General features: G+C 58.2%; 1 protein-coding gene across 7 annotated transcripts in view; it reads left to right on the top strand.

Moving 5' to 3' along the window:
• Positions 1 to 14,601, top strand: part of LPIN1 (lipin 1) — a 61,779-nt gene extending 47,178 nt beyond the window's left edge. For 5 of the 7 annotated variants that reach the window (XM_037528509.2, XM_037528504.2, XM_037528506.2 and 2 more), the window contains 7 exons: positions 4,693 to 4,819; positions 5,927 to 6,075; positions 6,425 to 6,511; positions 8,106 to 8,258; positions 10,535 to 10,649; positions 11,381 to 11,484; positions 12,246 to 14,600. In XM_037528509.2, coding sequence (XP_037384406.1) covers positions 4,693 to 4,819; positions 5,927 to 6,075; positions 6,425 to 6,511; positions 8,106 to 8,258; positions 10,535 to 10,649; positions 11,381 to 11,484; positions 12,246 to 12,405 — 895 coding nt within the window. In that variant the 3' untranslated portion in view covers positions 12,406 to 14,600. Of the gene's footprint in view, positions 1 to 4,692; positions 4,820 to 5,926; positions 6,076 to 6,424; positions 6,512 to 8,105; positions 8,259 to 10,534; positions 10,650 to 11,380; positions 11,485 to 12,245 lie in introns of all 7 variants that reach the window. The other 2 variants (XM_054701369.1, XM_054701370.1) reach the window with 2 other exon arrangements.
• The last annotated feature ends 513 nt before the right edge of the window (positions 14,602 to 15,114 follow it).

Genomic DNA, 15,114 nt, shown 5'->3' with positions numbered 1-15,114 from the left:
AGCCCTGGCTCTGTCCTTTATTCAGTGTCCTGCGCACGTTGGCATGCCCCGTCGGAGGGAAGCAGCTGCTCCCTGGGCTGCCTGCCCGGCCCGGAGCCGTCGTCAGGCAGCAGCGTGCGTGGCCGCAAGGCTGGGGCGCCTCCGGGGCTTGGTGCTCGGCGCCCTTAGCACACGGGAGGCTGCGCCATTGTGAGGGGGTCAGCGTTGTTGGGCGAGGGGCTGTGCACATGCGGGGGCTGCAGCACACAGCCTGGGTGTGTGGCGGGCGAGCCCACCCAGGTCATGTGGCCACACTCGGCAACCTTCCATGACCACAAAGAATCACTGGAGGGCGCATGCCCGGTTCTCCCCATAGAGGCCGTGATTGTACTGACAGCCGTGAAGCAGTCGCGATAAGCAATGCCATCCCAGAGACGTGGCCCAAGTGTCTTTTCTGGAAGAGTGTGCCCTCTCTGCCATTTAAATACGTCTAAGACTTACGTTGATACGTCCCTCAGAGTTGCTGCGGGTTCCCGTGTCCTTGGCGCTGAGAATTTCGATTTGGGTGGCACGATGGGCATTAGCAGCGTCCCACCTCCAGGTTAAACTGTTGGTGCTGGATTTGAGGCAACTCTCAGGGCGATGCTGTCACCCCCAGTTACCGTGGTGACTCTGCATGTGGACCCTGTCCTCGCCTCGCGCTTGTCCTTTTCTTCCTCGGTTGACAGAACGCGGACAGGGCCCATGGCGGGACGCGAGGTCAGCTGTCTTTGTGTCCTGGAGGTCCAGTGGCCACAGCTCCTGCTTCTATGAGATCTTCCCAGGAGATTGTTGACCCATAGCAGAGACTGAGACTGGGAGCCTTCAGCTCCTGGTCTTAAACTATTTTATTTCTAGAACGCGTTAGAATAGAACCCATGTGATGGCAGGCAGGACACAGATTTCTTAGGCTCTCTGTGGAGGAGTGTGCGGGAGCAGGTGACGCCGTCTTCACCGATGCCTCTGGATGACTTCTGCCGTCGCTGGCTGTGGTGCCGAGGACCCCACCTCTGCTCTCCCAGCAGACCCCAGCGACTGGCACGGAGGGGAGCCAAGGTGGCAGCTCGTGTGTCACATTCCAGCTTCACCCTTGTCTCGGCTCATCTTCCGGGGAGGGCTCCCCGGCCTGGTGGGATACTTTCCCTCTGGAGTTGAGTTTGACTTTGAGCTTGGAAGGGAGCGGCAGGTGAGTCCACCTGTGCCCAGGCTGGGAGCGCGTGCCATCCTCCGTCGGTGCCTGTAGACAGCTGGCAGGAGCCCTTGGGTGTTGCTGTGCATGGTGTGCTCTGGAGCCCAGGCTCTGGACAGAGGCCGCATCTCATCTGAGCAAAGGAGCAGGCGGAGGTTCCCTCCCAGGGCAGCTGGGGGAGGCTGCACAGGAGAGGCCGAGACCACCAGGGGGTCACGGCAGAGGCGCCCCCGTCTGTCCTAAGAAACTGAAGGTGGCTACACTGGCACCACCGGCTCTCCTCAGCTTCCGCAGAGGAGCCGCCCGTCCTGGCCACGAGCTGCAGACACCAGAGGTGGCCTGCGCTGGAGGCGAGAGCAGGAGGGTCAGTGCCTGCGCACCACGGGCGGATCCTTCAGCCTGTCGGTGTCCCCTCCTGCGTCTGTGAGACAGGGCTGGGACTGCTGCCGGCTCACGGTGTGGGCTCCTGGAATCCTCACAACAGGAGCCGGGAGGAGAGCAGAGTGGTCAGGGTGGATGCCCTGCGCCGGGGGGACACGGGCCGCCTCAAAGCCTTTAAAGTGGTCTCCGAGAGGTGACCAGACTCGGATGTCTGCCCAGTTCAGCCTGGAGCTGCCAGTTGTGGGCCTGGCAGACCTGGGCTCGCGGCTCCCCGAGGCTCGGGGTGGACTGTGATGCCACCGTCATGGGATGTGGCCCCATGGCTGATTCTCCCGCTGTCCAGCAGGACCGGAGGGCGCTGGTGGGGGCAGCAGGGACACTTCTGCGCTGCTCCCTGTGTTGGGACAAGCTGGGTGTGTTGGACGCGTGCTGGATTTTCCGAATACCTGACGCTCTCCGGTGCCAAGGTTACCTGCAGCGCCTTTTCCAGTGAGATGAACTGGCTCGTTCACTGTTCTAAACGAGCCACGCCGCCCTTCTTTGCCGGAGGGACTCTTGTGGAAGGGATGGGGATTTTGAGGCGTGTCAGCCCGATGTTCTCTTTGAGAAATGCAAATCGTTTCCTTTCGCTGGCATCTCCGGCTCTAGTCTCCTAATTAGAGCCACGCAGCTGAATTTAAAAAAAGCTCTTGGAGTGTTTTCCTAATTGACAGGCTTGATTGACAGACCCGTCCCTGAAGTCTCCCAATGCAGCAAACAGCTTGGCACCCTAAGCTCTTCGAGCACAGGTGGGAAACCCTGTGCGGAGACGGGTGCTCCCCTAGAGGTTCCTGGCGCCTGGTCGCATGTGCCTGCACGCGCCCCTTTCTTTGCTTTGTTGCTTCTTGCAGACGCTGTGGAGTGAGTGACCTGTGATCCCTATAGGCACAAGGGGGTACAGAATCCCCAGGTGACCGTGGGCCTGCCCCATGCCCGCCGGGACTGTGGCAGCCGACGGTGCAGCTCCCGGGCAGCCTGGTGTGTGTTTCCCTTGCCGTCCGCCGTCAAGCGTGGCGCGCTGCAAGGCCCCAGAGCGCGCGTCTCTAGAAGAGCAGATGGAAGTGGCAGCTCTCAGCCTCGCTTTCCGCGCCCACTGGCAGCGGCGCACGTCAGTCTGTTGTCACTAGAGCTCTCGTCGGCGCTGGGGTCTCGTTCCCCATCCAGACCGTCTGGTTGGAACATGAACACCCTAAGGCAGGGGGGCCTGGGATCTCATCTCCTGGGTTCCCACCCAGGGGTGCCCACTGGATGGGCTCCGGAACTTGGTCCACCACCTGTCTGAAGAGCTTGGGTTGTCGGTTCAGAAGATCATAAGATCTGCAGGGTCAGAACCGGAAGGGACTTTTGTCGGACGTGTCCTGTAACAGACGAGCCACAGAGGCCCAGGAGGAGGCTGGGTAGCTTTTCAGGCCCCAGGCCTCCCGGTCTGGTTATCTGCCTGTACCCTGAATGTCTTGGTGGGCCGATGCGGGTGGTTCCGCTGCTGTGGAACATTGGAGAGCAGGGCAGGAAGGAAAGAGGGATGTGACCAAAGTAAGACAGCCTGGGGTTCCTGTGCGGCTCAGCCCCATGTCCCTGGGGTTCTGGGGCCCTGAGAGATGGCGCCGGAGAGACCTTGCGTCATCTCCACTCTGCCTGGTGGCTGCCCACAATGTCGTGGACGTGGGTCCACCCACTCGTGGCTGGGCCGCCACACGCCAGCCCCGATCCTGTGTGCTGCCCCCCACACCCCCGCCACGTCCCTGTTCTCACACCGGAGTCACCAGGCATGTCCTGGCGACGGCCACGCCTGTGCCTCTGGCCCAGATTGTTCTGTGCAGCTCCCGGGCTGGCTGCTGCTCTGGGGCCTCCCCCGCTTCCCTGGGGTCGAGCTTGCTTGCTGTGTGCACCCTTCTGGCGAGTAAGCACTGGGGGCATGAACTCCCACGGCTCCCCTCCACCCCTGCATCCCAGGAGCTGAGCCCTGGAGCCGGTGCTTTGGGAGGGCAGCTGCTCTCCACGAGAAAGAGCCAGGTCACCGCGTTGGAGGTGGAGGTGGTGAGGACGGCCGGGGAGCAGCGGGTGCTCATGGCATCTTCCCCGTCTCCCCGCGTGGGGACAGGCTGCACTGTGGGGACTGCTCTGGGGTGAGCATGGGGGCCAGGGAAGCAGTAGGTTGGTGGGAGAACAGCTGAAGGACTGGAACGCAGGAGAGAGGATGGGCCGCTGGGAGCTGGCTGAGGTGAGAGGCGGTGCCCCTGCGGTCACTGCCAGAGGGCGCGCCCTGTGGCCAGCTGTGCGGGAAGCGTGGGCCAACCTGCCTGGGGGCCACATGCCTTTTCCATTTAGCCTCACAAATGTTTATTAACATTTCACAAGATGTTTTTAAAGTTAATGGTCTCAGGAAGCAGAGCTAATGCAGCCAGGTGGGGGGAGGTGTCTTAGCAGGACGCTAATGGCAGGAACAATGAGTTACTGATGAGCTTTTGAGGAGCTTTTTAGGGAAATGACTTGCATCCACCTGCATCCTAGTCCCTCACCTGACAGAAAAGTCTAGAAGAGTCAGGAGCTCTGGCCCGTGGGTTCCTTTTGGCAAATAGGGTATAGTCCCTGCTCCTGGGGCAGCTGGCATGGGGGGGATCATGGGGACCTTCCTTGTCCGCACTGGTTCCCCATCCCCTGCTCGCACGTCCTAGGGCACCCCAGTTCTGTGGACTCGTGTGTCCGGAAGGTAGACATGGAGACCGGACGGGGATACCTGGGGCTTGGCCGGCACACGGAGGCGGGGCTGGCAGGGCTCCTGTGTGAGCACCCTGCCTGGAGGGAGGACCAGGAGCTTCCTGGCTCCACATGGAGTGACGTCAGCGTCAGCAGGCTCGTGCCCGGGGGAGGCAGCCGGGGTGCATGATGCAGGCGCCCGCGCCGCGCCAGCCAGTTCATTGATAAATGTCCCGCGAATGGTAAAGGACCCAAGAGACGGATCTGGGAGAGACCCCGTCGGCTCCGCCATTGATTCCCCGCTAATGCATTTTTAATGGCCAGCCAGATGCATTTCCTAATTGGCAATACATCACCGTGTGTTCCAGAATCAAGCATGAATCATCCTCCAGCGACGAGGAACATGCCGCCGCCAAGCCGTCCAGCACCAGCCACCTCCCTCTGTTGTCGAATGTCAGCTACAAGAAGACCCTCCGCCTCACTTCAGAGCAGCTGGTGAGTGGCGCGGCCCAGGGCGGGTTGCAGGTGCCCCTGATCTCAGGGCTCCCACCTGTACCTTGTCTATCCCGGTGCACTGGCCACCTTGGGCCCCTCCTCTTGGTGCCCATGTTTGTACCTGGCCCCGACCTTGTGGGCCAGAACCCTGGCTCCTCGGCGCCGTGGTCCTGACGCGGCCCGGAGGCTCCTGCTCTGCTCAGTGGCACTTGTCCCGAGACGTGATGGAGCAGCAGCCCACGTCTCACTTGCAGAGATGTGTCGCTCAGCGCCTCACCCACTGGGGGGAAGTGAAGCAATTGTGCGGGGTGTGGAGTCTTTCCTACCAGTTTGAGTTCCGCCCTCCCCTGTGGACCCCATGTCCTGAGGCAGCGAGCAGGCAGCCCCGCTCTTAGGGGTTCCCACCCTCACCAGCGGGGAGCCGGGTCTGGCTGTTTCCTGCAGACATCAGACCTGCTGACCCCGCTCAGCCATCAGCGCTGCCTGCTGGGGCGGGGGTGTGTGTGGGGGGCGGAGAGGGCCACTTGCCCTGTGGCTGTGCGACACAGCTCCAACCAGGGTGGGGCCCCCCCAGTCAGGCAGCCCGCTGGCCTGCACCAGGGGCTCACTGCAGAGTCAGGTGCGCCAACAGGGGAGGTTGCTTCTGAATCGGCCCTGGTTTCCCGGCGCCCAGACCGTGTGCTTCTGGGTCTGAGGTGTGTCCTGACCACAGTCGGTGTCTGCCTTAACCCTAAAGAACTTGGTTGTCGAGGGAAGCATTTTTTTCATGCTCGGCTTCAACCTGCCTCCTGGTCACAGACGCGGCAAGGGGGGCTGATTATTCACACCAAGTCCTAGAGCCATCATGTCACCTACCTGAGCAGTCCCCCCGGAAACTCAGGGGCAGGCTGGGCACATGGAACCCGCACTGGGGGCTGCAGCATTGCAGGCAGGCCTCGAGGAGAGCCGGGTGCAGGTGCCCCGACCCTAGAAGAACTGTCCCCCGGAGCAGGGCAGGGAAGCAAGACCGTGACGTGTGCACTGAACAAGTGATCTGAACCCGGCCTCTGGCATGGAGGCCACACGAGCCCCCAGCCCCTCAGCCAGACACGTGGTCTTGTCTTTCAGAAAAGCCTCAAGTTGAAGAACGGCCCGAATGACGTGGTCTTCAGCGTCACGACGCAGTACCAAGGCACGTGTCGCTGCGAGGGCACCATCTACCTGTGGAACTGGGACGACAAGGTGGTCATCTCTGACATCGATGGCACCATCACCAGGTGGGCCGCTGGCTCCCACCCCTGGCCCCGGGCCTGATGATTCCACCTCTGGGCGGACAGGGCATCGGCCCCTGGCTCTGCTACTCGGGCGGGGTCCTCCCTATGCCTGTCTCAGGGCCCAGCACTTGGGCTTAGCCCGTTGCGTGAGCCATGGCACCCTCTCGAGGGCCGCCGTGTCCCTCCCCGTGTAGCCCCACTCTTGAGTTTGGGGCTTTCTGTCCAGAAAGCAAGTCGTGGGTCTCCCCTGCAGTGTTTTGTGTTAGGCACTGATGGTGCTGTGAGTGGGAATGGGCATCTTGCTGGGCGATATCCTCTTCATGCCACGCTTCCCGTTTCTGTCTTTGTTTAGATCAGATACTCTTGGCCACATTTTGCCCACCCTCGGGAAGGACTGGACCCACCAGGGCATTGCCAAGCTGTACCACAAAGTAAGCCAGTAAGTACCAGCCCCTTCCGCCCCCCACTGGTGTGTGGACATCTCTGCCCTGGGGGTCGCTGTGACCCAGGGTGTCCTTGGGGGTGGCGGTGGGGCGTCCAGCCCGCTTCAAGCCTGAGCTCAATGCCAAAGGGCGGAGAAGAGAGGTGAAAGGCGAGTGGAAAATCGTCAGCATCAGGGGCGGGGCTGAGGCTCTGCCCACACTGAGGAGGGCGGGTACTCAGGTGAAGATACCGAAGCCTGATCAGGCCCGTCGGCGCGGCTTCAGGCAGTACCCACAGAGCTGGCCCTGCGAGCCTTGGCAGCCCACACTCGGGCCCTGGAACAACATGGTGGGCTCGGCAGGGCCTGTGCGGGCGCACCTGCAGGCGGGAAGCGTTCCCCATTTTAAAGAAACGCCTGTGATGGGAATAAGCCACCTCCCTGGTGCCCCTGGCAGTTGCCAGCCTTCTCACTGTTTCCAGCAGGGACACAGGAAGCACTTGACTCTAGAGTCTGTTCCCTAGAATGAGCATCTAGCAGGGTGGGGAAGATGCCCCGACCGGGGCCTGCAGGCAGTTGATTCCCAGAAGCAGAATTGCTGGGTGGGGGGCAGAGAGTGCGTCCTGGGGCGTGATCAGTGTCTCTGAATGGCCCCTGCCAAGGCCCACCCACTCTGTGCTTCTCGACAGTGAGGTGCAGACCCCTCGCCCCACAGCTGACCTTTCATTTAAAAGGGTTCATCTGCCGATGAGCCGCCCCACTCCCAGGGCCCTAAAAATTGCAGCTACTTTTTGGTTGGAAGAGACCCTCTGGGTCAGGCTACTCAGGCTGATTCATTCTGGTTTTTGGACTATAAATCCATTTCTGTCCTTGCTGTCTGTCACGTGGGGAAGACATTTGCTGTTTCTTTGGGTCTGGAATTGTGTGTCTCGGATATTTCTAGAAAAGGTACCTCCTTGGAAAACTTGTGTGGCTTTGCAGAGAACACCCCCTGGCCCTTTTCTTTGATGTTTGGCTCAGAGGGACTGAAGCTGTGGGCATGAGCAGCGTCGGAGAGAGGGGAGCAGACTGGGCCTGGGGAGGGCTGCAGAGAGGATGGTAAACGTGGAGCCCCTGCAGGCTCTTTGGGGGAATTTGCTACAAAGGGGAGCAGAGATGGGATTTGATCTGGAGCAGTGACTCCTCTGGGGGGTGGTTCTGTTTTGTTTTTTGGTGGCGGTTGGTCTTTAGGAGGCGATGAGAGAGGTTTGCTTGTATTTATACGCCCCCAGGGATTTCCCAGGGGAGAGGGTGCATGCGTGGGGGTAGGATGCCCCTGGCAGGTGCCCATGTGGCTGGCGGCCCTCAGCCCGCACCGGGTGTGGGGAGTGTGGGCGGGGCGGGGTTGGGGGTAAAGCCAGGACTAGATACCGACCCAGCGGTGTCCCCTGAGGATCAGCGAAGTGGGGGACTGTGAAGGTGCTGTGAAATGCACCGTGGCTTGTTCCTCAATTGAAAATAGGATTTTTGGACATTGGACGTGTACTCGCGGCAGCGCAGAGATGGGGGTTTGTGAATGCAACACAAGCCGTCTCCTGATGCCACGCAACATGAGCATTTTGTTTCTTTGCAGAAATGGATATAAGTTCCTCTACTGCTCAGCGCGTGCCATCGGGATGGCGGACATGACGAGGGGCTATTTGCACTGGGTCAACGAGAGGGGCACTGTGCTGCCCCAGGGGCCGCTGCTGCTGAGCCCCAGCAGCCTCTTCTCTGCCCTGCACAGGTACCTTGCCCCAGGCCCTCTCACCTCCTGCCTGAAACTGTGCAGGAACAGCCCCTCCCCGCTCCTGTCCACAGTGGACTTCAAAGCCTGCCCCCCGACCCCCGCAGCCTGTCCTTGCCACCTCTCGGCTCTTGGGATTGAGTCCAGACTCACCCGCCTTCGTGCGCTGGGCTTCTCTTGGGTCTCCTTTCTCTCCTTGTCTAGAATTCGCTCCCTAGCTGTTTCCTTGTCCCCTGCTCTGGGCACCTGTGGGTGCCTGCCCCATCCTCCCTCCTGCCCCACCTTGACAACTCCCAGAAGCCAAATTCCCGGAAGCCACTTGCATTTCTTCTAATCTGGAACCCAGGCTGGGTCACATGACCCCAAGCCCCATCCCTACCCGTAGCCATCCCCCTCTCTGCCTGGACCCCATGATGTTCACTTCCCTGGAACCTTTATGAGAAAAGAACTCCAGCCGGAGTTGAACTCAACAGCTTGTCCCAGGACCTGCTTCGTTCTAGCTTGTTTTGTTTACGGTCGAGGTCATGTTAACAGAGGCCTTACTGTAGGGACTGAGGAGTGAAATTGTGGGGCCACAGAGCAGGCATACACCCAGCTTTATTAGGCCTTTCCAAGCTCTTCTCAAAAGCAGTCGAATCAATCGATCACACACCGGCAGAGGATTAGTGTCTGGCTGGTTCTGCTTTCTTGCCCACAGGCTTTCTGCTGTTTACATTTTTGTCAGTCTGCTGGGTATGAAATATCCCTTTTCACCTGTTTATTGGCCATGCCCGTCATGACTTGTGCTCTGTATCCTGTGTACCCAGCCTCTTTCGTGAATGCTGCATTTTCCCCCAGTATGTGGTCTTGATAAACAAATTTCCCTACTTTCTGGCTGTTGATCATCACCTCCTCTGTGTAGCTTGTGCTTTTGGTGTGCTAATGAGCCTCCTGGCTGTGGCTGACTCCTGCCTCTTACCTGAAGGCGCTGCCCGTCCCACTTAGGTCTGTACCCTGCCAGGAACTGGTTGTTGCCTATGGAAGGGGTCCGGGTCTTCTTCTGAGTTTTTTCCTGGCACCATTTTGCTGAAAAGGCCACTCTCTCCGCCTGAGTCATGAGCCCTGTGTTGTGACTGTGCTGCACCTGGTGGCCTTGCGCGCCTGCTTAGCTGCTGGAATCACATTCCATAAAAACGTGAAAACCTTTTGAGAGTTTAACTGAGATTCCAGGGAATCTGTAGATCAACTTACAGGAAGAACGACTCTCTCATTATATTATCGATCCTTCCCACTCAGTTATGTGGTACATTTCTTCGTTTATTTAGGTCTCCCCTAATAGGTTTCAGTGGAGTTTTATAGTTTTTTCCAAGGTCTGGCACATCTTTCAGGCTTACTCCTCGGATTCGGAGTTTTAAAATTTGATTTACAGAATTACATTCTATACCTATTTGTTTCTAGTGCATGAAAATACAGTTGCATTTTGAACACTGATTTTTTTGTGGGGGGCACGTTCATTTAGTTTGATTTTGGAACTGGTGACGTTATTGCCTATAATAATCATAATTTATGCAGATCCTCTTTTTTATGTAGATGGTAATTTTTTTTGGTGAAAAATGACAGGTGTTTTCCTTCCACGCCAGTCAGCACGCCTTCTTTGTGCTTGTCTCTCTTCAGGGCGCGCCTGCGTTCCCTCCTCTTCCTAGGGCGTCTGCTCTGGTCCTGAGCCTTCCCTTCTCTTCCTGGGTTCTGTCTTGATTAGATGTTGAATTGTCCCCAACGCCCTGTCTGTGTATTTTGGAACGATATTTCTCCTCCTCTTGTCTGCTTGTGTGTTGTATTACACAAAGAGTTTAAACCTGAAGTTATTCTTGCCTTCCTGGGCCAAGACAGTGAGGCCTCACTGCACTAGGCTTGCACGTCCGCATGGGCTGATGTGTCTGCACTTACATGCTCTAGGAGACCGATGCTATGTTCCTGCTTCTCTCCTCTTCTCTGCTTTGGCTTGGAGGCCACGCGTGCCTCACATAGCAGCTGAGAGCTGTTTTGGAGTCTTCATTCCGTGGGCGACTGGCACTCTGGGGTGACATCATCCGTCCCTAGAGTTTGCTTTGAAGGGAGACTTGAAAGTGGATTTGCTTTCTGTCCGGTGCCTTCCTGGGGCTTCCACTTTCTTAACCTTTGAGGCCTCAGCTGTGTTCTTAGGGATCCTGCATCTCTGACAGTCCCAGGCAGTTTGATGGTTCTGAAGACTCTCTGCTCAAGCTGATCCTTTATTTATTTGTTTGTTTGTTTAACAGAGAAGTGATTGAAAAGAAGCCAGAAAAGTTTAAAGTCCAGTGTCTGACCGACATCAAAAACCTGTTTTTCCCAAATACAGAGCCCTTTTATGCTGCTTTTGGAAACCGCCCTGCTGTAAGTAGCCAATGGGGTCCTAAGAGCTGCTGAAATGCCTTTCCTGACAGCGGCCGGGGCGGGGGCTGGAGGCCAGACTCTCCCTACAAGAAATGGCGGGTGGGGTGTCTTTGGCCTGCGTCTCACCGCATGGTCCACCATTTCATGGTCTCTGGTTTGCAGGTGGATTAGTGGGTTTCAGTTAGAAGCTTGACAGGTGGGGCTGCAAGCGTCAAGGCCTGAATTACTTGCAAAGTGAGTGGGCCTGGGCCTGGGCCAGGGTGTGGGGAAGGCTAACCCCCTGCGCCCCGGCGGTGGAACCTGCCCCTCACGTGCTCACGGGTGTTTCATGTTGTGGGGGGAACACGTCCAGATCACATGTGGACTTGCCACATTTTCTGGAAGGTTCAGCATCCCCGAGATTACAATCGGGTCCTAATTTCCCAGTGGGAAAAAAAAAGGCTCCCAGTTTTTTAAATCACGCCTGAGAAAAAAGGGCTCGAGAGTGGCCTTCAGGTGTGAGGATTGAGGGGGTGGGTGGGCTATCTCCCCCCGCAGTCCCCGATCAGGAGCGTGCTGAGGCTGGCAGGGCTGAGGCCTGTGTTTCCTGTCCCTAGACGCTCTGTGTAGACTCCTTGGAGGCGTAGCTGTGGCTTAATGAAAACTTTGCAGAGTTGTATCATCTCAGAACTACCAGTAGTGTGTATTTATCATGCCCTCATTAACACCGCACCGCCTCGCCCCACCCGCAGGACGTGTACTCCTACAAGCAAGTCGGGGTGTCTCTGAACAGAATATTTACCGTCAACCCCAAGGGCGAGCTCGTGCAGGAACACGCCAAGACCAACATCTCCTCGTGAGTGCCCGCGGCCGGCGAGGCCGGCTCTGGCCTTCTGGGCTGGCGTCTTCATCCCGGGCTGTTCCACGGTTCCAGTGACCACCGTGGCCTTTGCTGCGCGAGTTTAGTCTTTAGTTCCTGCAAGGAATATCTGTATTTTAACTCGTCTGAGTTGAATCAGATCCCCTTTGAGTCGGGAGTTTAAACTAGTGCTTGATTCTGCTCCCGAGTGGAATGGGAGGGATTTGAAAACCCGAGATTCGGATTCGCCAAGTTGGGTTTGCAAGCCTCGAATGTTGTTTGAGACGTGACCACGTTCTCGCATCCGTGGAGCCAGCGCTGGGGGGAGGGCGGGAGGGCTTCCCGCAGAGGAGCTGCTGAGTCACTGTGTGAGGCCTCCAGGCAGCGGGCGAGTCTCGGCTGGAGGGTGTCTGTCTGCTCTGGGCTCCTTGCTTCCCAGAGGGGAGCATGTCCTTGTCCTGCGTGCTGGGGGTGGGGGGTGCTTTGCCCACAGGATGCCATCAGCCCTGCCAGGCCAGATCCTGCTCTGGCTGTTTGAGAGGCGGCCTGGTCTGTGCAGACCTGAGAACAGCCCCGGCCCTCCTCTGCACACTCGTGGGCTTCCGGACGATGAGTTAGGGATTGTTCTGGAACCACCTGTGTTGTGTTAACAGGCCACTGCCTCGGTTTATCTCCACGCCGAGCACAGCGGCTGGAACTCCTGCTCCCACCGTCCGGCTGTGCCTCCGAGGCGGTGACGTTCTCTGTTGTCCTTCCAGGTACGGGAGACTCTGTGAAGTGGTCGACCACGTCTTCCCGTTGCTGAAAAGGAGCCATTCTTCCGACTTCCCCTGCTCAGATACCTTCAGTAATTTCACCTTTTGGAGAGAGCCGCTGCCGCCCTTTGAAAACCAGGATGTTCATTCAGCCTCAGCATAAAACGTTCCAAGCCTCCTGACACCCGCGAAGACCGGGCAGCCCAGGGCAGGCTGGGGTCTGGTTGCTGGGGAGCGGCGCTCATCTGCCGAGGAACAGAGAGCATTCAGGAGCGCTTCCTCCCCACCTCCCCAGGGCTGGCATTTTGAAGTGAGATGTGAGGGGTGCACTTGGTGGGAAAGGACTCGGGGTGCAGAGTCTTCCTCAGTTGTGGCTTAAAGCCAGCTGCCCTCTGCCTTCCCCATCTGCTCCAGCCCTGGGGGTCGTGAATGTGCCAGGTGGGCCGCGGGCACCGGGCCGCGGCGGCTGCTAGGGGTCCCCGCGATGACAGTTAACTGAGGATGATGGGCACGACTTTGCGTAGAGTAGGGGGCACATTTCCCTGATTCTGTGCCCCTTCTTCATGCACCTGGCGGGGGCAGCCCAGTGACCTGAATCTCGGGTCTCTGAAGGGACCCCAAGCCCACTATGCTGGGCCTCTGCCTTGCAGGTGTCCCTTTGCAGTGTTTGCGCAACGCTCGGACTTTTAGAAGTTCTTTAATCCCTTCGATTAAAGGTAACCTGTGTCACTGGCCTTTCCCCGTTTTTGTGGCTCAAGGCTGGAATCATTGGGCCTTGAGCCTTCGGTGGCCGACATTTTATTTCCTGGAATGTGCTTTGCCCGGCTCTCTGCCACTCTGCCGCGCCCTCGCCTCCCAGTGCAGGGAATACGAGGCAGGCGTCGCTCGGGTCAGGCCAGCAGGCCCAGCTGCCGTGTCCAGCGAGGCGGCGCCGAGGACACGGACTGGACCAGAGCTTGTGCCAAATGCGATGCTGTGAGCTGTCGGGGGCTCAGACAGCAGCGGGTTAAGAAAACCGTTTCAAGAAGTGGAATTATATTCTCTGTAGATCCTGTTCACTCCCTTCCCCTTCTCGGCAGACCCGTCACCGCTGCCCGTGCCCGAGAAGGCTCCCGGGAGCTGTTGGCAGCGCCTGGCTCTGCGCGCCCCCCGCTTGCTCCTGCCTTTGGACTTGCAAGGGCCACCTCCCTTCTCAGCTCCCCCACGCACACTGAGGCCATGCGGACAGGGAGTCATCCGGTGACGTGCGCTCGGCCCGCAGGAGACAGTTCTCTTACCTGTTTATTGACCTGGCTTGTGGCGAGTGCAGTTTGGAAAGTGAAACAATTATTTTGGTAAGAGATTTTGCTTCTTGAAGTGTGATATTTTTTTAAAGAGAGTTTTACTCCACTGGTCGACTGGCTGTGCTCGCTTACTTACATTGTCAGGTCATGGGCGGCCACACAGAGCGTTTGAATGAAACTTTACTCTTTCTGTGAAAGAAAACCCAGACGTTGCGTTGCTGTGGCCGACGGGCACGCGGGCCCTTGCGGGCAGTTTTCGCGGCCACGGCCCGCGTGCGGCTCCTGCAGGCCGCCTGGAAGCGCTGGTGTGGTTTCCCTTTTGAGGGCATCACAAAGAGTCATGAGCCTTTGTTACTCTGGGCCCAGTCACTAGTGGCCTGGGGAGGCTGCGTGAGTTGGTTCCGTCAGGAGGGTATTTTCAGGGAATTTGGACCTTGGTGACTGAAACCTCAGCTCAGGGGCCTGCAGAGGCCTATCCGCTTCTCCCTGCTCTGGTTGGCGTTGGGCTGTGAGTACGGCCGGCGCTTCCCCGGTGCCTTCCCAGCGTCCCTCTCTAGTGGTGGGGCTCAGACCCTCAGGGAAAGGCGCGCTCGGTCTGCGTCAGGTCCAGACAGGAGAGGCCCTGCGGCTCTCACACCTGCCTGGAGGGGAGGAGGCGCAGCGCCCGTGCCCGCTCGTGCTGTGCTGGGACTGCGCCTGTCCAGCTTGCCCCGTGGGAATGAACCGCTCCCCCCTGCCGAGTCCCCAGACGGTCATCCCATGTGAGGAGCCAAACACAGACGCCCGGAGGAAGGTTTATCCGCGATACTTAGTACTTTGAAGAAAACGATTGCACCTTCAGAGAAAATTCCCTTTTCAATGTTAGGTTTGGATGATCACTTCATACACACGCGATTTCCACCTCTTGATCTGTAGCCTCTATGCTGGTGCAATGATAAAAATCACTGTAATACTTCACTGTGCTGTGCTGGCTGCAAAGCTAGGAAATACTGTAATAAACGAGACGGATGAAAGATGCAGGCGTGTGAATTTTAAGTCATTTTTGCTAAGTCACTGGGCTGCTGATTTCTGGTGTGTGATGTCCAGCATATTCCTTTATTCTCTACTCAAAGCCCTTCAGGTTATGAACTGCTCACCATTTGGAGTAAAGGAGCCAAACTTTCCGCATGCGTTGCTAGGATCCCCTGCTTCCGTACACGCTTGGGAGGGGGAGGTGGGTGCAGAGAGGAGGGGGCTGCACCCTGCATCTGCTCCACCCTGACGCGCATGACTCAGCAAAGGCTTCATCACTGCGCACAGCGCCTCCTGGGAAAGGCCCCACAGTGGCTGTTGCACGGGCGTCTGTTCTGTTCTGTACGTGTGTGATGGTCAGGTGTGGCCAGGAGAGACACGGGGAGATGCAGGAGAGCAACGTTTGTTCTCACAGTCCCTAGAAACGGGGCACGGCTGCACAGAGAGGCCCAGAGGGCAGAAGAGCCAGAAGGCCTGGGCAGGGAGGGTGCCAGCTTAGCCCCGGCTGCAACCATTTCAGGGGCTTCTAAGCAATAGGGTGGTCCCTAGAGGGGTTGCCTGGCGTCTAGCCCTGGGGT

Source organism: Talpa occidentalis, unplaced genomic scaffold (genome assembly GCF_014898055.3).
Source record: "Talpa occidentalis isolate TD23 unplaced genomic scaffold, MPIMG_talOcc4v2.1 talOcc4.5, whole genome shotgun sequence".
Lineage (NCBI taxonomy): Eukaryota > Metazoa > Chordata > Mammalia > Eulipotyphla > Talpidae > Talpa > Talpa occidentalis.
Note: the sequence above shows the minus strand (reverse complement) of the source record. Positions and strands in the feature narration are given on the sequence as shown.